Below are 27038 nucleotides of genomic sequence, written 5' to 3' on the forward strand. Positions count from 1 at the left end.
GTGCGGCATTTGGTGGATGCCAGGTGCAGAGAGCGGCTAGAGAGGTTCAGAGATATAAAATTAGTCGTATGCATAGGCTGTAAGACAGATTGGTGGAAGTACAGTGTGGAATGATGGAGCTTCCACGGCTGCTCCTCAACTAAGTGAACCTAATGTCGGGGCTGGTGTTCTTGCTGGTCCTGGCATGGTTCCGAGGCCTGTTCAGAAATCTTGCGCCCATGAACGTGCGGTGTCAAAGGACACTTTGATAATGAATAAAGTTGACTTCATAGGTTTTATTGGTAAGGCTATCAATACGACTCGGGTCCTGGGAAGCAAAAATAACAGGTTGAAGGTTATTGTGGAGACTGGGGGTAACATATGTTACAGTATAAATGGTTGTTGACATGCTGAATAATCTGAAGGGTGAAATCTTTCAGCATGAAATATAACAAGTTTAATGGGGTAGGGGGTTAATTTTATTTTAATGGTAGTACAGAATTGGACAGATCATAATTGATCGTACATTCCAGCACAGTAGGTGGCGTCATGCACGTAGCCTAAACGTTTGTTTGCGGACCGCCGTGTCGAAGAAGAAGAGCACGAAGGCAAGGGGGTGGAGTGTAGTCTATAGTAAATTAGAAACCGTATTGACTTTGGCAACCAGAGCAAAGATATCCTGCATTGAGACAAGAGTGAGAGTGAGGAAGGAGAACGCCAAAGGACGATAGACGACTGGCAAGGATTTGCGACACATCGGATCATCAGTGATACACCCAGAGCAAGAAGACTCGTAAGTAGCCTAAAGATCGGAAAATTACCCACTCAACTTTTGAAAACGGAGCGAGAAAAATGTATTAAAGCCATGCCAACCTACCACTACACCGGCAGTACAAAGTGGTCGCTCGTGGATCAGTGACTTATGAACGACCTACATAAATGGAGCAATCCGTCATTTATGACCAAAGCAATTAGGATAATAATATAGTAATTGCTGCATTGATTTAGTCGAATGTATTGCTCATGACAGTTTGCTGTATGAATAGAACAGTGCACAATATTGCCGATTGATAAAGACTGTATGCCTGCGATACAAACTACATCCGTCCTCACCAGACTGTTCTCCAGTTATTTTTTTTTATTTTTTTATTTAACCTTTATTTAACCAGGTAGGCAAATTGAGAACACGTTCTCATTTACAATTGCGACCTGGCCAAGATAAAGCAAAGCAGTTCGACACATACAACAACACATAGTTACACATGGAGTAAAAACAAACATATAATACAGTGAAAAAGATAAAAAAATAAGTCTATATACAATGTGAGCAAGTGAGGTGAGATAAGGGAGGGGAAGGCAAACAGATATATGTATAAATAAATAAAAATATAAAAAGGCCATGGAGGCGAAGTGAGTACAACACAGCAAGTAAAATAAAAACTAAAAAAAACACTGGAATGGTTGGTTTGCATTGGAAGAAAGTGCAAAGTAGAGACAGAAATAATGGGGTGCAAAGGAGCAAAATAAATTAATAAATAAATACAGTAGGTAAAGAGGTAGTTGTTTGGGCTAAATTGTAGATGGGTTATGTACAGGTGCAGTAATCTATGAGCTGCTCTGACAGCTGGTGCTTAAAGCTAGTGAGGGAGATAGGTGTTTCCAGTTTCAGAGATTTTTGTAGTTCGTTCCAGTCATTGGCAGCAGAGAACTGGAAGGAGAGGCGTCCAAAGGAAGAATTGGTTTTGGGGGTGACTAGAGAGATATACCTGCTGGAGCGCGTGCTACGGGTAGGTGCTGCTATGGTGACCAGCGAGCTGAGATAAGGGGGGACTTTACCTAGCAGGGTCTTGTAGATGACCTGGAACCAATGGGTTTGGCGACGAGTATGAAGCGAGGGCCAGCCAACGAGAGTGTACAGGTCGCAGTGGTGGGTAGTATATGGGGCTTTGGTGACAAAACGGATGGCACTGTGATAGACTGCATCCAATTTATTGAGTAGGGTTTTGGAGGCTATTTTGTAAATGACATCACCGAAGTCGAGGATTGGTAGGATGGTCAGTTTTACAAGGGTATGTTTGGCAGCATGAGTAAAGGATGCTTTGTTGCGGAATAGGAAGCCAATTCTAGATTTGACTTTGGATTGGAGATGTTTGATGTGGGTCTGGAAGGAGAGTTTACAGTCTAACCAGACACCTAGGTATTTGTAGTTGTCCACATATTCTAAGTCAGAGCCGTCCAAAGTAGTGATGTTGGACAGGCGGGCAGGAGCAGGCAGCGATCGGTTGAAGAGCATGCATTTGGTTTTACTTGTATTTAAGAGCAGTTGGAGGCCACGGAAGGAGAGTTGTATGGCATTGAAGCTCGCCTGGAGGGTTGTTAACACAGTGTCAAAAGAAGGGCCAGAAGTATACAGAATAGTGTCGTCTGCGTAGAGGTGGATCAGAGAATCACCAGCAGCAAGAGCGACATCATTGATGTAAACAGAGAAGAGAGTCGGTCCAAGAATTGAACCCTGTGGCACCCCCATAGAGACTGCCAGAGGCCCGGACAACAGACCCTCCGATTTGACACACTGAACTCTATCAGAGAAGTAGTTGGTGAACCAGGCGAGGCAATCATTAGAGAAACCAAGGCTGTCGAGTCTGCCAATGAGGATGTGGTGATTGACAGAGTCAAAAGCCTTGGCCAGGTCAATGAATACGGCTGCACAGTATTGTTTCCTATCGATGGCGGTTAGTTAGCGATTCCTCGGCGTAGTCTAGTCTACTATGTGTTTTTTCATAAGGGGCTATAATATAGTAATATGTGCAAAACCACTATTGAGTGCACTTATGTCTTCAAATCTTCTGGTAGCATATAGTATATATTTGCTGTGGCACATGCAGTAGTGGAACCACTGAAGACATCAAACCATGAAATAACACACATGGAATCATGTAGTAACCAAAAAAGTGTTAAACAAATCAAAATATATTTTAGATTCTTCAAAGTAGCCACCCTTTGCCTTGATAACAGCTTTGCACACGCTTGGCATTCTCTCAACCAGCTTCACCTGGAATGCATTTCCAACAGTCTTGAAGGAGTTCCCACATGCTGAGCACTTTGTTGGTTGCTTTTCCTTCACTCTGTGGTTCCACTCATCCCAAACCATCTCAATTGGGTTGAGGCCAGGTCATCTGATGCAGCACTCCATCACTCTCCTTCTTGGTCAAATAGCCCATACACAGCCTGGAGGAGTGTTTTGGGTCATTGTCCTGTTGAAAACAAAGCGCAAACCAGATGGGATGGCGTATCACTGCAGAATGCTGTGGTAGCCATTCTGGTTAAGAGTGCCGTAAATTCTAAATAAATCACAGACAGTGTTACCAACAAAGCACCATCACACCTCTTCCTCCATGCTTCACAGTGGGAACCACACATGCAGAAATCATCCGTTCACCTACTCGGTGTCTCACAAAGACACGGCGGTTGGAACCAAAAATCTAAAATTTGGACTCATCAGACCAAAGGATAGATTTCAACTGGTCTAATGTCCATTGCTCGTATTTCTTGGCCCAAGCAAGTCTCTTCTTCTTATTGGTGTCCATTAGTAGTGGTTTCTTTGCAGCAATTCAGCCATTAAGGTCTGATTCACACAGTCTCCTCTGAACAGTTGATGTTGAGATGTGTCTTACTTGAACTCTGTGAAGCATTTATTTGGGCTGTAATCTGAGGTGCAGTTAACTCTAATGAACTTATCCTCTGCAGCAGAGGTAACTCTGTCTTCCTTTCCTGTGGCAGTCCTCATGAGCCAGTTTCATCATAGCGCTTGATGGTTTTTGCGACTGCACTTTATGAAACTTTCAAAGTTCTTGAAATGTTCCGCATTGACTGACCTTCATGTCTTAAAGAAAGGATGAACTGTCGTTTCTCTTTGCTTATTTGAGCTGTTCTTGCCATGATATGGACGTGGTCTTTTACCAAATAGGGCTATCTTCTTTATACCTCCCCTACCTTGTCACGACACAACTGATTGGCTCAAACGCATGAATAAGGAAATAAATTCCACAAATTAACTTTTTAACTAGGGACACACCTGTTAATTAAAATTAATTCCAGGTGACTACCTCATGAAGCTGGTTGAGAGAATGCCAAGAGTGTGAAAAGCTGTCATCAAGGCAAAGGGTGGCTCCTTTGAAGAATCTAACATATAAAATAGATTTTGATTTAATTCTTTTTTTTAACAACATGATTTCACATGTGTTATCACATAGTGTTGATGTCTTCACTATTATTCTACAAGGTAGAAAATAGTTAGAAAAAAAATTGAATGTGTAGGTGTGTCCAAACTTTTGACTGGTAATGTAAATATCTCTATCTCTCCAGAAACCAGATTACTGCATCTTGAGTGAGTAGTTTTGTCCAGGATTTCAGGAGCAGCAGTTCTCTGTCCATCCTTCATTTCTTCAGGATGACAGAGACTGAAGGGAAGTTTGATTTTGCTATCGACCGCGGTGGCACTTTCACCGACGTCTTTGCCCGATTACCTGACGGCCGGGAGAGGGTCCTGAAACTGCTGTCCCACGACCCCCAGAACTACAAAGACGCTCCAACTGAGGGGATCCGCAGGGTTCTGGAAGAGGTGAGATGGAACTCTGGAGAGACGGGGAGAGGAATTAAAGGACGAAGGAATAGACAGATGAGAAAGAGAGGTAGTTTATGGAGAAATGAAGAGAGCAGGAAGAGTAGTTTTAGTTAAAGCTTGTGACAAGCTGAGATCAGACATGACGTCAGCAGACCAGAGGTTAACCAGTGCTTAATGTGTGATCCTCTCTAAACCCCCCCCCCCCCCGCTACATCCTGCTATGTTCACAGGAGACTGGGCAGGCCTTTCCCAGGGAACAGCCTGTGGAGACATCCCTGATTGGCTGGATCAGGATGGGCACCACAGTGGCGACCAATGCCCTGCTAGAGAGGCAAGGAGAGCGGACTGCCCTCCTGGTCACAAAGGGGTTCAAGGATCTGCTGCATATTGGCACCCAAGCCCGGCCAAAGCTCTTCGATTTGGTTAGTGCTTCTCTATGGAATGGAGACTGGGTTGATGCTACAGCACAATAGAGCTTTCCATTGTTTGGGGTGGTGAGGTGGGGGTCATGTCCTGCCTTGTCGGAGACTGACACTAATGTATTGATGAATGAATTATAGCTCACTTGAACAATACCACACCGGCCGTGCTAATGGTACGGTTAACTGAGCTCTGATTATACTATACACAAGTGGCAGTCGGCACTTTTCCACTATGTTGCTTGGTAATGGAATAATGTACACTTATCATTGAAGCGTTTCAAATGATTCAGTAATGTTTAGGTAGACTCTTTAATGACAAGTTTATACTAAGCCAACAAAGTTAGTAAGTGATACTTTAAATTAGGATCTAATACTGCTTCAGATAAAGTCCCCAATTTATTGCATCAAGGGTTTGAGAGGCAGAGCTCACAATTGTCTCTGTTTCTTTAAATAATACTTTGACATTGTTCTACTGTGTATACATGTTTAGTTGTGTTGTAATGGGAGTGTAAGGGTGCACATCTGGAGTGTACCACTGCTCCTCAGTAGGTCTGTGTGAGACCTGTTGGAACTACAGCTGCACCCTCCCATCTCCTGCTGGGCTCACAGTACAGATCTACATTCTGTTACCAGGGACAGGTGGGCCTGTCAGGGAGCGCTAAGGGGTTGGAAGGGATGCAACAGGGACTGAATGAATACACCGTGTACTTACTGGAAGATGTGTGGCAGCATAGAATGAAAAACACACATTGATGCATGTGCATTAACAAACACTCAGTGCAGACACGGAACATGCAGCTGTCTCAGAAACACTGTTCCGTGGGCAGTTAATGGGTGGGTAGGCTATAAACTCATGGGGGTTGGTCTTGGAGTTTGTCCCCAGACCTGTGTTCTACTGTTGGTCCGAGTGAACTTTGACTGTCGTAAAGGTCACTGTGGTGACATACTGACCTAGCATATATCCAATGATATTGCAACAGCTTTGTGCTGTCCGCTGCACCTTTGGGACCAGACCCTGCTCTCTGATAATTTTTAGTTGGAGGTCCTAAGGTTTATATGTAAGTGATGACTAATACCATTTCCCAACTTTTCCTGTTCCAGGCCAGCTAGGACAGCCAGCTCTTATCCAATATCAACTACCATCATGGATACTGAGTTGTTTTATTAAAATTATAAAGTTGGGAGTCTTGTAGATTATTTGCAAGTTGAAGTATCTTAACTGTGTGTGTGTGTGTGTGTGTGTGTGTGTGTGTGTGTGTGTGTCTGTGTGTGTCTGTGTGTGTGACAGGAGGTGGCTGTTCCAGACGTGCTGTATGAAGAGGTCATTGAGGTTGATGAGAGAGTTGTCCTTAGACAAGATGGCTGCCAGCTACCCAGGAAAGAACCCAAGCGTATTGTCACAGGTAACAGGACTACACAGGAGTAACTCAATAACATGCAGGCCTTCAGCTACACAGACTCTACTATACAGTGCATTCAGAAATGATTCAGATCCCTTGACTTTTTCCACATTTTGTTACATTACTGCCCTGTTCTAAAGTTGATTCATATTTCCCCCTCAATATACACACAATACCCTATAATGACGAAGTGAAAACAGGTTTTTAGAAATTTTTGCAAATGTATAAAAAAATACAAAACATACGTTATTTGCATAATTATTCCGACCCTTGGCTATGAGACTTGAAATTGAGCTCAGGTGTATCCTGTTTCCATTGATTATCCTTGAGATGTTTCTAAAACGTGGTTGGAGTCCACCTGTTTTAAATTCAATTGATTGGACGAGGCACAAACCAGTCTAAGGTCACACAGTTGACAGTGCATGTCAGAGCAAAATCCAAGCCATGAGGTCGAAGGAATTGTAAGTAGAGCTCCGAGACAGGATTGTGTCAAGGCACAGATCTGGGGAAGGGGACCAAAAAATGTCTGCAGCATTGAAGGTCCCCAAGAAAACAGTGGGTTCCATCATTCTTAAATGGAAGAAGTTTGGAACCACCAAGACTCTTCCTAGTGCTGGCCGCCCGGCCAAACTGCGCAATCGGCGGAGAAGGTCCTTGGTCAGGGAGGTGACCAAGAACCCAATAGTCACTTTGACAAAGCTCCAGAGTTCTTCTGTGGAGATGGCAGAACCTTCCAGAGGGACAACCATCTCTGCAGCACTCCACCAATCAGGCCTTTATGGTAGAGTGGCCAGGCGGAAGCCACTCCTCAGTAATAGGCACATGACCACCCGTTTGGAGTTTGCCAAAAGGCACCTAAAAGACTCTTAGACCATGAGAAACAAGAATCGCTGGTCAGATTAAACCAAGATTGAACTCTTTGGCCTGAATGCTCATCACCTGGTCAATATCATCCCTACAGTGAAGCGTGGTGGCAGCATCATGCTGTGGGGATGTTTTTCAGCAGCAGGGACTGGAAGACTAGTCAGGATCGAGGGGGAAAATGAACGGAGCAAAGTACAGAGAGCTCCTTGATGAAAACCTGCTCCAGAGCACTCAGGACCTCAGACTGGGGCAAATGTTCACCTTCCAACAGGACAATGACCCTAAGCACTCAGCCAAGACAACGCAGGACAAGTCTCTGAATGTCCTTGAGTGGCCCGACCAGAGCCCGGACTAGAACCCGATCGAACATCTCTGGAGAGACCTGAAAATAGCTGTGCAGCAACGCTCCCCATCTAACCTAGAAGAGCTTGAGAGGATCTGCAGAGAAGAATGGGAGAAACTCCCCAAATACAGGTGTGCCAAGATTGTAGCGTTATACCCAAAGAAGACGTGAGGCTGTAATCGCTGCTAAAGTTGCTTCAACAAAGTACTGAATAAAGGGTCTGAATACTTACAGTACCAGTCAAAAATTTGGACACCTACTCATTCAAGGGTTTTTCTTTATTTTTACTATTTTCTACATTGTAGAAATAATAGTGAAGACATCAAAACTATAAAATAACACATGTAGAAAATAGTACAAATAAGATAAACCCTTGAATGAGCAGGTGTCAACTTTTGACTGGTACTGTATGTAAATGTGATATTTTCTGTTTTTTTAATTTTTAATAAATTAGCTAAACATTGTGAACTTGATTTTCCTTTGTCATTATGGGATATTGTGTGGAGAAAAACCAACAAATTATTTAACCGTTTTAGAATAAGGCTGTAATGTAACAAAATGTGGAAAAAGTCAAGGGGTCTGAATACTTTCCTATTGCACTGTATGTGTATTTCCACACTATGAGGTTGGAATAATACTGTGAAAAGGAAGATTTAGTGTAAGAGCTGTTTGAAAAGACCGCGTGAAATGTTTGCCTGTTTGGGTGGGATGGAATTGTGGCCTGTCTGGTGACATCACCTCTCTGCCAATAACAGCACATTTTCAGTTTTTCCCTCCCCAGTCAAACCACCCTCAGATAGTCCTAGTAAAATTCTTTTTTGAGAAATTGTTCTTTGCTAATAAGCTATTTTTGTTTATTTCTGACCATTTTAATATAAAACAGTCACAGTAAGGTATTTCATTATTACCCAGAAATGATTTGATATTGAGATAAAAATGGCTGCATTGGGTCTTTTACCATTTAATCTATTACAATACCCATTTTACAATAAACTAATTATTACACAAATTTAAACACAGAGAGTGCAGTATTCTTGACCATATCCTGTTAGATATGGAAATTATATGGGCACAGGCAATGACTGACAAGGAGAGCTTTTTCAACATATACAGTTTTCAGATGCAAAATCCCCACAGGACTATTACCTCCTGTTTGTCAAGTTTATGACAGGTTTGAGTGGTAACTGCTTTGGTTAATAATTTGTATCCACACACAAACCTGTCCCTTACCTCTGCCCTGTGTCTCTGTCCTCCAGGCAGTACAGGGGACTCCCTGGAGGTGTGGCGTGAGCTGGACATACAGCGTGTGGAGGACGATCTGAGAGGAGTCCTGTCCCGGGGGATCCACAGCCTGGCTGTTCTGCTGCTACACTCCTACACGTCAGTATACTGCCAACCCAGACAGCAAGAGTTTCTCACAGTTTACTATCTTTAAAGATTGTCGTTGTGTGTGTATAGTGCCTGGTGTCAGATGACCTGTTTTTCTTGGTGTGGGATCACGGTGGTAGATGTGGAAGGTTATGAACAGTCAGTCTGAGAAGTTGTAGAGGAAGACTGGGCCTCTTCTCCTTCACTGTGCTTTTTCTCCTGCCATCTAGAAAGTTGAGTTTCTCTCCGTTGTTATATCCACTCTGGGAGTTCTCGTTTATTGACTTATAGGGTTCTTTCTACTCCGTTTCTACTCCGTTTCAAACTGTAAAGTAATTTAAAGTCGCTGGATGTAAGTACATTGTACCTTCAGAACTGTCCGGCTTAATGCCAGGTCTGATAACCACATAGCACACAACCTTTCAACAGGAGGGAGAGCACTGAAAGACTTTTGAAGAAAACACTGTACGAGTTAATGAGTTAACTTTGTAGTTTGCCTCACAGTACTAAACTCAGAAACGTCCTCTCACTGTCAACTGCGTTTATTTTCAGCAAACTTAACATGTGTAAATGTTTGTATGAACATAAGATTCAACAACTGAGACACAAAATGAACAAGTTCCACAGACATGTGACTAACAGAAATGGAATAATGTGTCCCTGAACAAAGGGGGGTCAAAATCAAAAGTAACAGCCAGTATTAAGTACTGCAGTGCATCTCCTCCTCATGGACTGCACCAGATTTGCCAGTTCTTGCTGTGAGATGTTACCCCACTCTTCCACCAAGGCACCTGCAAGTTCCCGGACATTTCTAGGGGGGAATGGCCCTAGCCCTCACCCTCCGATCCAACAGGTCCCAGACGTGCTCAATGGGATTGAGATCCGGGCTCTTCGCTGGCCATGGCAGAACACTGACATTCCTGTCTTGCAGGATGTCACACACACAACGAGTAGTATGGCTTGTGGCATTGTCATGCTGGAGGGTCATGTCAGGATGAGCCTGCAGGAAGGGTACCACATGAGAGAGGAGGATGTCTTCCCTGTAACGCACAGCGTTGAGATCGCCTGCAATGACAACAAGCTCAGTCCGATGATGCTGTGACACACCGCCCCAGACCATGACGGACCCTCCACCTCCAAATCGATCCCGCTCCAGAGTACAGGCCTTGGTGTAACGCTCATTCCTTCGATGATAAATCCGACCATCACCCCTGGTGAGACAAAACCAGGACTCATTAGTGAAGAGCACTTTTTGACAGTCCTGTCTGGTCCAGCGACAGTGGGTTTGTGCACATAGGCAACGTTGTTTCCGGTGATGTCTGGTGAGGACCTGCCTTACAACAGGCCTACAAGCCCTCAGTCCAGCCTCTCTCAGCCTATTGCGGACAGTCTGAGCACTGATGGAGAGACTGCCTTCCTGGTGTAACTCGGGCAGTTGTTGTTGCCATCCTGTACCGCAGGTGTGATGTTCGGATGTACTGATCCTGTGCAGGTGTTGTTACACGTGGTCTGCCACAGTGAGGACGATCAGCTGTCCATCCTGTCTCCCTGTAGCGCTGTCTTAGGCATCTCACAGTACAGACATTGCAATTTATTGCCCTGGCCACATCTGCAGTCTGAATGCCTCCTTGCAGCATGCCTAAGTCACGTTCACGTAGATGAGCAGACACCCTAGGCATCTTTCTTTTGGTGTTTTTCAGAGTCAGTAGAAAGGCCTCTTTAGTGTCCTAAGTTTTCATAACTGTGACCTTAATTGCCTACCGTCCGTAAGCTGTTTGTGTCTTAATGACCGTTCCACAGATGCATGTTCATTAATTGTTTATAGTTCATTGAACAAGCATGGGAAACAGTGTTTAAACCCTTTACAATGAAGATCTGTGAAGTTATCTGGATTTTTACGAATGATCTTTGAAAGACATTGTCTTGAAAAAGGGGACGTTTCTTTTTTTGCTGAGTTTATATGTTGGACAGGAACATAATGGAATGAATCTTTTTTTTCTTTTTTTTTATCCCCTTTTCGTGGTATCCAATCGCTAATAATTACTATCTTGTCTCATCGCTACAACTCCCGTGCGGGCTCGGGAGAGACGAAGGTCGAAAGCCATGCGTCCTCCGAAGCACAACCCAACCAAGCCGCACTGCTTCTTAACACAGCGCGCCTCCAACCCGGAAGCCAGCCGCACCAATGTGTCGGAGGAAACACCGTGCACCCGCCCCCCTCGGTTAGCGCGCACTGCGCCCGGCCCGCCACAGGAGTCGCTGGAGCGCGATGAGACAAGGATATCCCTACCGGCCAAACCCTCCCTAACCCGGACGACGCTAAGCCAATTGTGCGTTGCCCCATGGACCTCCCGGTTGCGGCCAGCTGCGACAGAGCCTGGGCGCGAACCCAGAGACTCTAGACCACTGCGCCACCCGGGAGGCCCCTAATGGAATGAATCTGATGTGAGAACTCCTCTCTCTCTCTGTATGTCAGGTGGTCTGCCCATGAGAAGGCTGTTGGGGCATTGGCGCGCAGGCTGGGTTTCACCCAGGTGTCCCTGTCCAATGAGGTCATGCCCATGGTGAGGGCAGTGCCACGCGGGTACACCGTATGCGCCGATGCCTACCTCACACCTAAAATCCGTCAGTACTTGAAAGGCTTCACCTCTGGCTTCAGCGGTGGACTGGAGGTTAGTCAGTGTTTTTGTAAATAAATATGTGTTTTATTATGTAAACATAATGTTGTGTAGCTGTATTTACTGAGCACTCATAGGTGTGCAGAGAGATCATACTCTTATAGGTCACATTCTGTATAGCTACACACCTTGAAATGACTGCCTCTCTCAACCTCCTGTACTCCCTCCGCCTCTCTCTCAACTGTAGGGTGTGAGTGTTCTCTTCATGCAGTCTGATGGAGGTCTCACCCCCATGGAGCAGTTCTGTGGGTCCCGGGCTGTGCTGTCTGGGCCCGCGGGGGGTGTGGTGGGCTACGCCATCACCTCCTACAGCCAGACAGAAAACAAGCCCGTCATTGGGTTCGACATGGGGGGTGAGGAGGAGCACAGGATGTAGTGGGGGGGCACAATGGAAAAGAAGAAAACAGCTAAAGGGGGGGAGGGGCCATATGCAGCCTATATAGCATGAGGACAGGGGAAGAGGGTAAAGGCGTCAGCATGCTTTTGTTCAGTTAGCGGCTAGCTGAAGTTGTCTAGATGAACTGAACGAGTGTACTCACATAATCCCTTTAAAAGACCTTCGCATGAAAAATGAGAAAAAAGCACAAATACTACTGTTTGTCCATTTTGAGACTCCGTAGCCAGTATATACTTCCTCCAAAGAGTCAGAATTAATCGAAGATGACTCACGAAATCTGTGATTAATTTGGACCTTTTTGCCGAGGATCTTAGTCGCGCATTTTTACATCTAAGATGTTTGTTGCAGTATTTCTCAATGAAAACATTTGCATGAAAATGAGTTGAATGACAACAAAGACTTCATTGAAGAATCCCTACTGTTGACCAATCATCGACGAATAGACTTTGACTACCTGTCACGAGAATTTTGCTAGCTCAATGGTTGAACTCAACTATCACTCAAGCTTTGACCAATTCCCAGAGGTTGTAAGGCTCTGGTTAATGAAGAATTAGACAAAGTCCCAGTCTGCAATAGATCAGTCCTTTATTCAGAGAGCGCTCTGCCTTCAAAATGAGAACACAATCTTTTTTATAGCACACACACACAAATGAACTCACCTCAGTAGAAACTCCACCTCTCTTTAGGTGGGCTGTATTTTTCCACAGTTCACATACATTGTTTATCACACTTCTGCAACATGTTTCATCATCTTCTGCAAGCCTAGCCGTTTCTAACAGTTTTTCTCCCTAGGGTGGGAAGGCCTCTTTCTAGTTATTAGTTTCACCATTATCACAAGTCGACAGTTCAGTTGTCCTTGAATGTCTCAACTATACCCTGCTCATATTGAGAAATAGTAACACAATGGCCTAGTCTTAAAAAGTCTAGTCACACACATTATTGGATTATGACTCTAACACATTTCATACAATTATATGGTTTCAGGGTGGAATACTTTAGTCATTATCTTAAACATACAAATTCTTCTATTACTACCGACTTCGGCTTGCCTCCCTGAAAAAATTGTGTGCCTGGACAGCCGAAAAAACCCTTACCGATGTCCAAAACGAACAAAAACATCATAAAATGTTGTCATAATATATACACAAACTCTTCCAAACTGTTTCGGCTGGGAAGCATGAGGACGCCTTAAAGGGTTGCTGACTTTGAGAGAGAGAGGTGTGAACTAAAGGGTTTAAAAGGAAACAATCATAGCAGGAAGCAGGAATGGTACTGATGGATGTTAGACAAAGGCTTCTTTGAAGCCCTTGATGACTAAATCTCACATTATTCGCTAATACTGGTTTGATGAAGTCCTAGCGTTCCATCATTTAGGGAAACTTTGGCTCTTTTACACTTCATGCCCCTAACAGCTACTCTGGGCCACTCTGTGCCCCCTTTAGGCACGTCTACAGATGTGAGTCGCTACGCGGGTCACTATGAGCACGTGTTTGAGGCCACCACGGCCGGCGTCACCCTGCAGGCCCCACAGCTAGACATCAACACCGTAGCAGCAGGCGGTGGCTCCCGCCTCTTCTTCAGGTCAGTCAGGACAACAGGTTCACACATAGTATGAATATGGACTTTCAGCATACTGTATGTTTACATAGACTTCACTGTACACAGTCTGTTGCTTGGAGGTCTGGGAAGTATAATATCTATTTTCTCGTGTTTGTGATTTATGCTCAGACTGTTCTGCCATAGCTAAACCATTAACCCACAGTTACTACATATGAACCCATTAGACAAACATTGGATGCCAATGTATAACTTCCACAGGGAATGACTGTGTATGTGGTGGATGTCAATCTAGTCCAGTCAGTCTACAGGGAGGGAAATGTGACATTATAGTCGTGACCCCATAAATCTCCCCTCTTTGTTCCCAGGTCGGGGATGTTTGTTGTGGGGCCAGAGTCAGCTGGTGCCCATCCAGGACCAGCCTGCTACAGAAAGGGTAGGAATAGTGCCCCCCACCCCGTCCTTCTCTCTGTCTCTCTCTCTGTCTCACACACATTCTCCTCTTCTTTCCTCTCCTTTTCTCTGTTGAATAGAGCTGTTACCCTTTTTTTCCCTGGTACAGATTTCTATCCTTAATCCGTTCCACTCAGTTAAATTAAAATGTACAGACATTTTAACATCTGTATGGCTGAAGCTTTTCCCTCTCTGGTCCCTTTCCGCTACCCCATCTCTAGAAAGATGGTGTGGCCGAGGGGGAAGGCTTAAAAAAGTTGGAATAACTCCCAAATTCCAACAGAAATGTGAGATTATGTAACAGCTCTAGATACAGCTCAAGTGAAGTACTGTAGTAACCTACAACACCATTTAGTTTTCTCCTGCTACTGTTGGTATGGTATGACTCCTGATGTGGAAGTGTGCTATTTATAGTATTGCCTATATTCTGAACACTTATGGTTTGGTAATACTACAGAGAAGACATCAATCTGTGAGTTGTGGTGTGGTCAAAGGCCTGGTGTAATGTCCAGGTATTCCTATATGATTTCATAGGTGGTCCTCTGACTGTGACGGATGCCAACCTGGCTCTGGGCCGCCTGCTCCCCTCCTTCTTCCCCAGGATCTTCGGTCCTGGAGAGGACGAGCCTCTGTCCAGCGAGGAAACCATGGAGCACTTCCAACAGCTCACCCGTGAGATCAACCTCTTCCTCTCCACCAAGCAATCCCAGAGCAGCGCCAACGGAAGCGCCCATTCAAACAACAGCAAGGTCATGAGCGGCAAATCAGAGATGAGCATGGAGGAGGTTGCTATGGGTTTTATCAGAGTGGCCAACGAGGCCATGTGTCGTCCAATCAGAGCACTGACACAGGTATTGATGGGAGGGATTATATTGATGTGTTTGTTTTGTGTAGTATGGTGTTTCACTAGAGACATTTGTTGAAATACTTGAATTAGTCCCATTTAAACATTCAAAATGAGCAGTGGAGTTTGTTGTTAGACTACAGCAGTGGAGTTTGTTGTTAGACTACAGCAGTGGAGTTTGTTGTTAGACTACAGCAGTGGAGTTTGTTGTTAGACTACAGCAGTGGAGTTTGTTGTTAGACTACACCAGTGGAGTTTGTTGTTAGACTACACCAGTGGAGTTTGTTGTTAGACTACACCAGTGGAGTTTGTTGTTAGACTACACCAGTGGAGTTTGTTGTTAGACTACACCAGTGGAGTTTGTTGTTAGACTACACCAGTGGAGTTTGTTGTTAGACTACAGCAGTGCTCTGATGTTGCTGATAATTCCACCATTTCATGTTGAACAGAAGTTTCTGCTGCCTTTTCCAAAGACTCTCTTGCTCTCTCTCCCCCTGTCGCTTGCCCTCTGTCTTTCTGTGTAGGCTAAGGGACATGACACCTCTCAGCATGTGTTGGCATGTTTCGGTGGAGCAGGTGGGCAACATGCGTGTGCCATCGCACAAGCTTTAGGTATGAAGACCGTCTTCATTCACAAGTGAGTACTGTTTCCTGTCTACACATGTCTGAGTAGGGAGTCCTGTTTCCTGTCTACACATGTCTGAGTAGGGAGTCCTGTTTCCTGTCTACACATGTCTGAGTAGGGAGTGAGTTTAGTACACAGGTGGTTGTGTATTCCAAGGAGGGACAGGTGGAGAAAGTGAGGGTGAGCGAGCGAGACTGGCATGAAAATGCCAGGCTTGTGTTTGGCCAGGGAAAACGGGTGCCTAGGAGGTTGTTGGTTCCTATTGCAATGTCATTTGACAGTTTGATCCGTTACTGTACATTTTACATTTACATTTTAGTCATTTAGCAGACACTCTTATCCAGAGAGACTTACATTTAGGGCATTCAGCTAGGTGGGACAACCTCAGTCATAATAAGTACATTTTCCTCAATAAAGTAGCTAACAGTCAGTGCTAGTAGGGGGAAAAGTCAAGTGTGAGTGAATCTTATTCAATTATTCACAGCTGTAAGGGCTGCCGAAGGTGCTTTCACCTAGTGTTAGCTCTGGTCTGTGAAGACCTACACAATCAAAACATATTTTTCTTTATTCTTTGTTATCTATAACTTTCTTTCACTTTGTAAATGTGGAGTAGGTTGTGTATATCTCTCTAGAAAAAAAAATGTAATTGAATCCCTTTTTAGATGAGGCAAAATGTGAAGACGGCAAGGAGTGTGTAGACTTTCACTAGACGCTGTGTATTATAGTGTATAAGTTAGCGTTAGGTACATTTCCCTTCTCTTACCCTTAGATGAAATGAGTGCTGAGAGATTAGTGCTTTTTAAAGTCGGTTCGAAGAAAAAACATCACTTTTCGACTTCGGTTTCAATAAAACATAAAATATATATATATTGTGAATGATTTGATTTCTCTGTAGAGAAGCGGCATGTTGGGCTCACAAAAACCCCGAACTAAATTGAATTCAAGTAATTGAAACGACGTCAGTCAGTTAGTTGTTTAATAACAAAAAATAAATACATTGGTTAATCGCTCAGCACTAGATTAAATAAAACTCAATCAATGTTCCTCCTTCTTTCTCTTTAGGTGTTACATAAGTTTATTGAAAAATAAAATAGTACATCTCTTCATCTGTCTCTCTCGGTCCCAGGTACAGTGGTGTGTTGTCGGCCTACGGCCTGGCGCTGGCTGACGTGGTGGAGGAAGTCCAAGAGCCGTGCTCTCTGCAGTACAACCCTCGCTCCTTCTCTGAGCTGGATCACAGGGTGGAGCAGCTGACCCAGCGCTGTACAGAGACCCTGAGAGACCGCGGCTTCAGCAGGTCAGACACATGAGCACTCACACACACACACACATACTCTTTTCAATCGTATGGGTTCTATAATTAAGAAATATGGCCCGAGGAGGTGTGGTATATGGCCAGTATACCACGGTTAAGGGCTGTTCTTATTCCACGACGCTATGCAGAGTGCCTTGATACAGCCTTTAGCCGTGGTATATTGGCCATATACCACAAACCCCTAGGATGCCTTATTGCTATTATAAATTGGTTACCAACATAATTAAAACAGTGAAAAGTTATTTTGGGTCATAACGGTGGTATACAGTCTGATATACCACAGCTTTCAGCCAATCAGCATTCAGGGCTCAAACCACCCGTTTATAATTAAGAATGAACCAATGCTTTCTTGTCTCTCTTTCTCTCTCAGCTCTCAGATAACCACTGAGGTTTTCCTCCACCTGCGTTACGAGAAAACAGACTGTGCTCTCATGGTGACAGCCACAGGTTACCCCGGCAACTCTCGGTCTTGTAAGTCAGGGGACTTCTGTAGTGCCTTCACTAAGCGGTGAGCACATGAACCTTCCCCTCACTATGTTCCTTCATGATAACAACCAATGATCTTACGTCTACAACCATCGCACGGAGCCCTCATGTTCCCTCTGTACCCCTGCCTCCCCTCTCTCTCCTTCCCAGCTACCTGCAGGAGTTTGGCTTCACCATCCCAGACCGGCCAATCATGGTGGATGACATCAGAGTCAGGGGCTCTGGGAAGTCCGGAATCAAATCTGTGACCAACACCAAGATGGGATATGGAATTCTCAAAGCCACTACGGTAAAGAGATTAGTATTTTGAGAGTCACAAATCATCACAAGCACGGTTTCCTTACTGTAAATCTCAAAGTAATGTCACTTTTTTCACCTGTGTTTACGGGGCTGTGAATACAGTCTCCTTTTATGTGAGTAACAAGTAGTATTACAGTATATTTAATGTATGGCTCCATCCTGGGATCCTCACAAATATATCCTCTTTTCCATCCCTAAGATAACCAAGTGTTACTTTGAGGACGGTTACCTGGATACCAGTGTTTACCTATGGGAGGAGTTGCCATGTGACCACAATATCCCTGGTCCAGCCATCATCATAGACAAGAACAGGTGTGTATTTGTCATGCAGTATAACTTAAGTGTCAGGAAGGGAGAAGGGACAAGGGACAAGGCTACCTTGGAGTATTTACAAATAATGACATTGCAAATACTAAATTCAGATTAGTTTTCAAGCCTAAAATAGCCACTGAATTACACCCGTTGGGTTAGATTATGCTGGCATTCTATAGACCGGTGGTTCTCAATCCTGGTCCTGGGGACCTAGAGGGGTGACCATTTTTGTTTTTTCCCTGGGCACTACACACCTGATTGAAATCATCAACTCTTCATCAGGCTTTGATGATTTGAATCAGGTATGTAGTGCTAGGGCAAAAACAAAACAAATTCACCCCTTTGGGTCCCCAGGACCAGGACTGAGAACCACTGCTATAGACCAGAGTAATGTCCTCTGTAAGTACTGTTTTAGACAAGTGTCATTGGGTTGTTTCCTCGCAGCACCATCCTGGTGGAGCCCAGCTGTGTGGCCCATCTGACAGAAGGGGGTGATGTGTGCATCGCCGTGGGCTCCGACCCCCACTGCCTCCTGGGAACTGAACTCAACACTGTGCAGCTCTCCATCTTCTCCCATCGCTTCATGAGCATCGCAGGTCCGTTAGTACCCAGGGAGGAGGGACCGAGGGAGGGGGATGGGAAAGAGGAGGGTGGGGAGGATAGTGTGAAAACGGATAGAGGATAACCGGTAGATAGCTGAGAGGGAAATGGATGTGAGTCGAGGATGCAGAAAAATGAGGGATAGGGAGTGTCAAACTTATCATGGAGAAAATCATTGCCATTTACAGTTGAAGTCGGAAGTTTATACACCTTAGCCAAATACATTTAAACTCAGTTCGTCACAATTCCTGACATTTAATAAAATTCCCTGTTTTAGGTCAGTTAGGATTACCACTTTATTTTAAGAATGTGAAATGTCAGAATAATAGTAGAGAGAGGGATTTATTTATTTTAGCTTTTATTTCTTTCATCACATTCTCAGTGGGTCAGAAGTTTACATATATTCAATTAGTATTTGGTAGCATTGCCTTTAAATTGTTTAACTTGGGTCAAACGTTTCGGGTAGCCTTCCACAAGCTTCCCACAATAAGTTGGGTGAATTTTGGCCCATTCCTCCTGACAGAGCTGGTGTAACTGAATCAGTTTGTAGGCCTCCTTGCTCGCACACGCTTTTTCAGTTCTGCCCACAAATTTTCTATAGAATTGAGGTCAGGGCTTTGTGATGGCCACTCCAATACCTTGACTTTGTTGTCCTTAGCCATTTGCCACAACTTTGGAAGTATGTTTGGGGTCATTGTCCATTTGGAAGACCCATTTATGACCAAGCTTTAACTTCCTGACTGATGTCTTGAGATGTTGCTTCAATATATCCACATAATTTTCCATCCTCATGATGCCATCTATTTTGTGAAGTGCACCAGTCCCTCCTGCAGCAAAGCACCCCCAAAACATGACGCTGCCACCCCCGTGCTTCACGGTTGGGATGGTGTTCTTCAGCTTGCAAGCGTCCCCCTTTTTCCTCCAAACATAACGATGGTAATTATGGCCAAAGAGTTCTATTTTTGTTTCATCAGACCAGAGGAAATTTATCCAAAAAGTCTTTGTCCTCATGTGCAGTTGCAAACCGTAGTCTGCCTTTTATATGGCGTTTTGGAGCAGTGTCTTCTTCCTTGCTGAGCGGCCTTTCAGGTTATGTCGATATAGGACTCGTTTTACTGTGGATGTAGATACTTTTGTACCTGTTTCCTCCAACATCTTAACAAGGTCCTTTGCTGTTGTTCTGGGATTGATTTGCACTTTTCGCACCAAAGTACATTCATCTCTAGGAGACAGAACGCGTCTCCTTCCTGAGCGGTATGACGGCTGCGTAGTCCCATGGTGTTTATACTTGCGTACTATTGTTTGTACAGTCGTGGCCAAAGGTTTTGAGAATGACACAAATATTAATTTCCACAAAGTTTGCTGCTTCAGTGTCTTTAGATATTTTTGTCAGATGTTACAATGGAATACTGAAGTATAATTATAAGCATTTCATAAGTGTCAACGGCTTTTTTTGACAATTACATGAAGTTGATGCAAAGAGTCAATATCTGCAGTGTTGACCCTTATTTTCCAAGACCTCTGCAATCCGCCCTGGCATGCTGTCAATTAACTTCTGGGACACATCCTGACTGATGGCAGCCCATTCTTCCATAGTCAATGCTTCGAGTTTGTCAGAATTTGTGGGTTTTGTTTGTCCACCCGCCTCTTGAGGATTGACCACAAGTTCTCAATGGGACTAAGGTCTGGGGAGTTTCCTGGCTTGGAACCATAAATATCGATGTTTTGTTCTCCGAGCCACTTAGTTATCACTTTTTCCTTATGGCAAGGTGTTCCATCATGCTGGTAAAGGCATTGTTCGTCACCAAACTGTTCCTGGATGGTTGGGAGAAGTTGCTCTCGGAGGATGTGTTGGTACCATTCTTTATTCGTGGCTGTGTTCTTAGTTAACATTGTGAGTGAGCCCACTCCCTTGGCTGAGAAGCAACCCCACACATGAATGGTCTCAGTATGCTTTACTGTTGGCATGACACAGGACTGATGGTAGTGCTCACCTTGTCTTCTCCGGACAAGCTTTTTTCCGGATGCCCCAAACAATCGGAAAGGGGATTCATCAGAGAAAATAACTTTACTCCAGTCCTCAGCAGTCCAATCCCTGTACCTTTTGCAGAATATCAGTCTGTCCCTGATGTTTTTCCTGGAGAGAAGTGGCTTCTTTGCTGCCCTTCTTGACACCAGGCCATCCTCCAAAAGTCTTTGTCTCACCGTGCGTACAGATGCACGCACACCTGCATGCTTCCATTCCTGAGCAAGCTCTGCACTGGTGGTGCCCTGATCCCACAGCTGAATCAACTTTAGGAGATGGTCCTGGTGCTTGCTGGACTTTCTTGGGCGCCCTGAAGCCTTCTTCACAACAATTGAACCGCTCTCTTTAAAGTTCTTGATGATCCGATAAATGGTTGATTTAGGCGCAGTCTTACTGGCAGCAATATCCTTGCCTGCTAAGCCCTTTTTGTGCAAAGCAATGATGACGACACGTGTTACCTTGCAGGTAATCATGGTTGACAGACAAAGAACAATGATTCCAAGCACCACCCTCCTTTTGAAGCTTCCAGTCTGTTATTCGAACTCAATCAGCATGACAGAGTGATCTCCAGCCTTGTCCTCGGCAACACTCACACCTGTGTTCACGAGAGAGTCACTGATATGATGTCAGCTGGTCCTTTTGTGGCATCGCTGAAATGCAGTGGAAATGTTTTTGGGGGATTCAGTTAATTTGCATGGCAAAGAGGGACTTTGCAATTAATTGCAATTCATCTGATCACTCTTCATAACATTCTGGAGTATATGCAAATATCATACAAACTGAGGCAGCAGACTTTGTGAAAATTAATATGTGTGTCATTCTCAATAACTTTGGCCACGACTGTACAGATAAACGTGGTACCTTCAGGCGTTTGGAAATTGCTCCCAAGGATGAACCAGACTTGTGGAGGTCTACAATATTTTTTCTGAGGTCTTGGCTGATTTTTTTTGATTTTCCCATGATGTCAAGCAAAGAGGCACTGAGTTTGAAGGTAGGCCTTGAAATACATCCACAGGTACACCTCCAATCAGAAGCTTCTAAATACATGACATTATTTTCTGTAATTTTACAAGCTGTTTAAAGACACAGTCAACTTAGTGTATGTAAACTTCTGACCCAGTAGAATTGTGATACAGTGAAATAATCTGTCTGTAAACAATTGTAGAAAAATTACTTGTGTCATGCACAAAGTAGATGTCCTAACCGACTTGCCAAAACTATAGTTTGTTAACAAGAAATGTGTGGAGTGGTTGAAAAACGGGTTTTAATGACTCCAACCTAAGTGTATGTAAACTTCCGACTTCAACTGTACCATTGCCATTTACCATAATCATTGCCATTTAAGTAACAGAAAGGTAACTAACTGAAAACAAGCAAAACACCACTGTAAGTTTTCCCTGAAGTCTCCATTAAATGCCCCATGGTCTCATGCATCTACAGAACAGATGGGCAGAGTGCTCCAGAGAACCTCCATCTCCACCAACATCAAGGAGCGTCTGGACTTTTCCTGCGCTGTGTTTGGTCCTGACGGAGGCCTGGTGTCCAACGCACCACACATCCCTGTTCACCTGGGAGCCATGCAGGAGACCGTCCAATACCAGGTCTGGACGATCACTGCAAGCATGACAATTCACTGCTTCAACAATCTATTAAAAGTCTGCAAAACATACTAAGCAAGTATTTGGGGAAGTGGATACATTGATACACTAAGCCAGGAAGAGTAAATTGTCATGTCTCTCTGTCCCGCTTTCCTTATTTCTATCGTTGTCATCTACAGATCAAATCCATAGGGAGCATCATTAAAGAGGGTGATGTGATTCTGAGTAACCATCCATGTGCAGGAGGCAGTCACCTCCCTGACCTCACTGTCATCACTCCGGTGAGTTTCACTTATAATAGTCCCTAGAAACATGAGGTGGAGTCGGGAGCCTGGAGCCCGGGGTGGGGGGGCCTGGAGCCCCTTATCACTATATATCGCGCTCTCTGTCCCTCTCAGGTGTTCAGGAGAGGTGTGAGTGGGCCAGTGTTCTTTGTGGCCAGTAGGGGGCACCATGCAGACATCGGGGGGATTACCCCGGGCTCCATGCCCCCCCACTCCACCTCACTGCAGCAGGAGGGTGCTGTCTTCACCTCCTTCAAACTGGTCACTGCTGGAGTCTTCCAGGAGGAGGGTGAGGAAGTTCTACGGAGAGGAACCCTTATGAAAGGGAGAGCCAATATGTTGTAATATCTGCTTGGCACAGGCAGTCATTGAGATAGTGTGTTGTTATCAGTTGGCTGTATAATGTGTTGTAGCCAGGAGATGTTGGTAGCAGTGGCTTTCAGTGTAAAGCTATAGTCACAATAGGATATGTTGAGCTTCACTAAACACACCATGAGACTTGTCTGACTGGCTTAAATCCTATGAATTCAAAGCACTCCAGGATCTGTTTTGAAATAATGTTTCCATGGCATTGTACTGATCTCTCTCTCTCTTTCTTTCTTTCTTTCTCCTCCTTTGTCAGCTGTAACTGAAGCCCTCATGGCTCCGGCTCAGTACCCAGACTGCTCTGGGACTCGCAATCTCCATGACAACCTGTCAGACCTGCGAGCTCAAGTGGCAGCCAATCAGCGAGGGAGCACGCTGGTGGGGGAGTTGATTGACAGCTATGGGCTGGCTGTGGTGCAGGCCTACATGGGGTACATCCAGGTGAGGAGGACGTCACTGTGAGATGCTTCTTTCAATTGGGCTGTATTCTATTCGCTTTATTTGGATTCTTAGGTCATATCACATTATAAATGGAGTGGGAAGCATTCCTGTTCAGGTGATTGTCTTTGTGTAATCTGACGTGTGTGTGTGTTATTCCAGTCCAATGCAGAACTGGCGGTGAGAGACATGTTGAAAGAGTTTGCCCGTTGCCGGCGGCAACAAACAGGCTCCCTGGAGGTGGAGGCAGAGGACTTCATGGACGATGGAACACCAATCAGGTTGCGGGTCCAGATTAATGAGCACGAGGTGGGTGGAGATCTAATACTACCCATCTAGCATGGCTGGGGCGCCAGATCTGTTTGTACTGGAGCAAACTCCTCTTGCTCTTTCGTGTTTGTCAGGCCTACGAACACGAGAGAAGTGTTGGTTAAAATAGACAGATCTGGCAACCAGTGTGCTACCCACCATCAAGACTGGGCAACAACTACTGTTAATAATGTTAATCAACATTACTGCTCCTTTCTCGTTCCCTCTATCCCTTTCTCTATCCCTCTCTCGTTCCCTCTATCCCTCTCTCTATCCCTCTCTCTCGTTCCCTCTATCCCTCTCTCTCGTTCCCTCTATCCCTCTCTCTCGTTCCCTCTATCCCTCTCTCTCGTTCCCTCTCTCTCATTCCCTCTATCCCTCTCTCTCGTTCTCTCTCTCTTGTTATCTTTATCCCTCGTTCTCTCTATCCCTCTCTCTCGTTCCCTCTATCCCTCTCTCTCGTTCCCTCTATCCCTCTCTCTCGTTTCCTCTATCCCTCTCTCTCGTTCCCTCTCTCGTTCCCTCTATCCCTCTCTCTTGTTCTCTCTATCTCTTGTTATCTTTATCTCTTGTTCTCTCTATCCCTCTCTCATTCCCTCTATCCCTCTCTCTATCACTCTCTCTCATTCTCTCTCTCTTGTTATCTTTCTCTTGTTCCCTCTATCCCTCTCTCTCGTTCCCTCTATCCCTCTCTCTATCCCTCTCTCGTTCCCTCTATCCCTCTCTCTTGTTCTCTCTCTTGTTCTCTCTATCTCTTAATATCTTTATCCCTCGTTCTCTCTATCCCTCTCTCGTTCCCTCTATCCCTCTATCACTCTCTCTCGTTCTCTCTATCTCTTGTTATCTTTATCCCTCATTCTCTCTATCCCTGTATCTCGCTATCGTCCCTCCCAGGGGAGTGCAGTGTTTGACTTCACAGGGACGGGAACAGAGGTGTGGGGGAACTGCAACGCCCCTCGTGCCATCACCTTATCTGCCCTCATCTACTGCCTGCGCTGCATGGTGGGCCAAGACATCCCCCTCAACCAGGTCAGACACCATTCACATTCTCAATCCACCACAGAACAAAGTCAGTAATGGGAAACATATGCTAGGACCTCTGGTGGGGGATCATGGATACTGCAACGTTGAAGTTTGGGCTCAGTATACCTACAGCTGTAGGTTTCTTTTGTATGTCCTTTAGGTGATATGATCACTTCTAATGACATGTCTGCACTGAATGCAGAATGTGGCAACATAATAATAATATTTGTATTATTATGATATGTGAAACAGTGTCTCTATATTGAGAATGTATTAATTAAGCCACTGTCTCTCAGGGCTGTCTCACTCCAATCAAGGTCATCATTCCCAGCGGCTCCATTCTCCAGCCTTCCCAGAATGCCGCTGTGGTGGGGGGAAATGTACTGACGTCACAGAGGGTGGTTGATGTCATCTTCCGCGCCTTCGAGGTCTGCGCTGCCTCACAGGTAGGAGAGAGCTGCTACTGGAAAGTCCTGCTACAGTTCCATATGGAGCAATAGTCTTGATGTTTGAGTGTTACCAGCCCTCACTCTCTCGTTTCTTCTCACTCACACTCAGGGTTGCATGAACAATGTGACTTTCGGCAGCGAGGGGAGCGGTTACTACGAGACGGTTGCCGGGGGAGCAGGGGCGGGACCAGGCTGGACTGGGCGGAGTGGTGTCCACAGTCACATGACTAACACACGCATCACCGACCCAGAGATTCTGGAGAAGAGGTGGGTGGAGGATTTATAATATAGGCTTTAACCTTCTAGTGAGAAAGGCAATGACTTAACATTCAGTTCCATAGTAGTTGTCTTGCAATCATTTCTTCTGTCCTGTTGATCTGATTCTCAGGTACCCTGTGGTTCTGGAACACTTCTCCCTGCGGCCCGGCTCGGGGGGTGCAGGGGAGTACCGTGGAGGCGACGGGGTGATCCGGAAGCTCCTGTTCAGGAATAAGGTGGTCCTGTCAGTTCTGACAGAGAGGCGCTCCACCCGACCCTATGGTCTCCATGGTAATCTCTCACCTATGACCTCTCCAATGACCTTTATTAGTATGATAATGTCTGTGTAGTTTTGATTGAGTAGCTGTCTGTTGTTTTGTACCGCCATGTCTTCCAGTCATAACATCTTCTATGGTTTGTTGTTCACTGTATTCTGTTCTCTCTCTCTTAGGGGGTGGCTGTGGGGCATCAGGCCTGAACCAGCTCCACAGAGCAGATGGAAGGGTTCTCAACCTGGGGGCCAAGACCACTGTGAGCCTGGAGCCTGGGGTGAGACTAGACTATTGTCATGGCTTGTCTGTGTGGCACATCTGCATGGGCCTGTTGGTGTGGTGTACTGCCCACTATGGGCCTGTTAGTGTTGTTGCATTGTACTCGTGTTCAGGCTTGTCTTTTGTTCTGAGTGTGTGTGTTGATTGACCATCTGTGTGTTTCTTTGTTGCAGGATATGTTTTGCCTGTACACACCTGGCGGAGGTGGATATGGTGAGGAGGACAAGCAAACAGCTGGGGATGGAAGACTCCTTAAAAAGCGCAGGCGCTTCAATGACAACTTCTCCGAGAGGGGCAGTGTGTTTGAGTATCGCATGGCACAGGAGGGTGTATGAGAACAGGCGACAGGCCAGAGCTGGAGGGGAAAGAGACACAGTTCCACTAAGAAGATGAGAGATGTGCTGAAAAACTCCAAAGATGAAGGCTGGAGAGAGCTTTTAAAATGCTAATGCATTCATGTCCAGGTTTTTTTAGGCCTTGAACAATGCCTTTTTTCATGTCTGTAGTCAACAACCCATACCACAGTGTTTAAAAGGATGCTAATGGTATGTCCTTTACAGTACTTCTGAGTTTGCACAGAGACAAACATGGAAATTGTTTCACCGGTAGGGGAGTTAATGAAACAAGTTTAATCCTCTGAAGACAGTAGACCTTTAGGCCTAGATTCAGTCAGGTCAAGGGTTAACCTGACCTGTCAACAGTATCGTTTGTTGTATTTTCCTTTAAGCTTAGGCAACACAGTGTGTTAAAGCTATCTGTAGACATCTAGTCTACACTCTTCTAGACTAGTCTGCTGCCTCTCACCACAACTGATTAGAAACAGGATGTAAAAGCAACACTAGATTATACAGTTGTATGGCTTCAAGGGTGCGAACTAACTAGACTTGAAACATTACTCTTCAAATCTGAGGTGTAACGAAAACTAGCCGACCTTTGGATCAGATGTATACAGTAAATCGCTGCATTGGATTTGTTCTGTGTGGAACTTTGATTTTCATTCCATTATTATACAACTAGTTTGGAGATGGATACATGCAGTTATGTGATACCAATTGACTACATTTGAAAGCTTGCCATTTTATTTATTGAAAAATTACGCCATTTAAAAACATTCATGAGGTTTTACAGTAGCAGTGTGAGCACAGCCCTGACAACAGGGAGCATCTCAA

At 44.9% G+C, this 27038-nt stretch overlaps 1 protein-coding gene across 1 annotated transcript; it reads left to right on the forward strand.

Annotated features, from left to right (window-relative positions):
- The first annotated feature begins 580 nt into the window (after positions 1–580).
- On the forward strand, positions 581–26838 carry oplah (5-oxoprolinase, ATP-hydrolysing). The gene is made up of 27 exons (XM_055881867.1): positions 581–772; positions 4345–4600; positions 4834–5025; positions 6314–6428; positions 8889–9012; positions 11477–11672; positions 11866–12031; positions 13518–13656; positions 14001–14068; positions 14620–14936; positions 15454–15566; positions 16681–16851; positions 17240–17377; positions 17506–17644; positions 17855–17967; positions 18412–18563; positions 22034–22194; positions 22371–22472; positions 22590–22764; positions 23098–23282; positions 23442–23588; positions 24483–24617; positions 24908–25057; positions 25170–25327; positions 25449–25609; positions 25770–25867; positions 26043–26838. Exons 2-27 carry the CDS (start codon positions 4430–4432, stop codon positions 26202–26204), a joined length of 3948 nt encoding a protein of 1315 aa, XP_055737842.1. The 5' UTR covers positions 581–772; positions 4345–4429; the 3' UTR covers positions 26205–26838.
- Positions 26839–27038: the final 200 nt, after the last annotated feature.

Source organism: Salvelinus fontinalis, chromosome 25 (genome assembly GCF_029448725.1).
Source record: "Salvelinus fontinalis isolate EN_2023a chromosome 25, ASM2944872v1, whole genome shotgun sequence".
In the NCBI taxonomy this organism is placed as follows: domain Eukaryota; kingdom Metazoa; phylum Chordata; class Actinopteri; order Salmoniformes; family Salmonidae; genus Salvelinus; species Salvelinus fontinalis.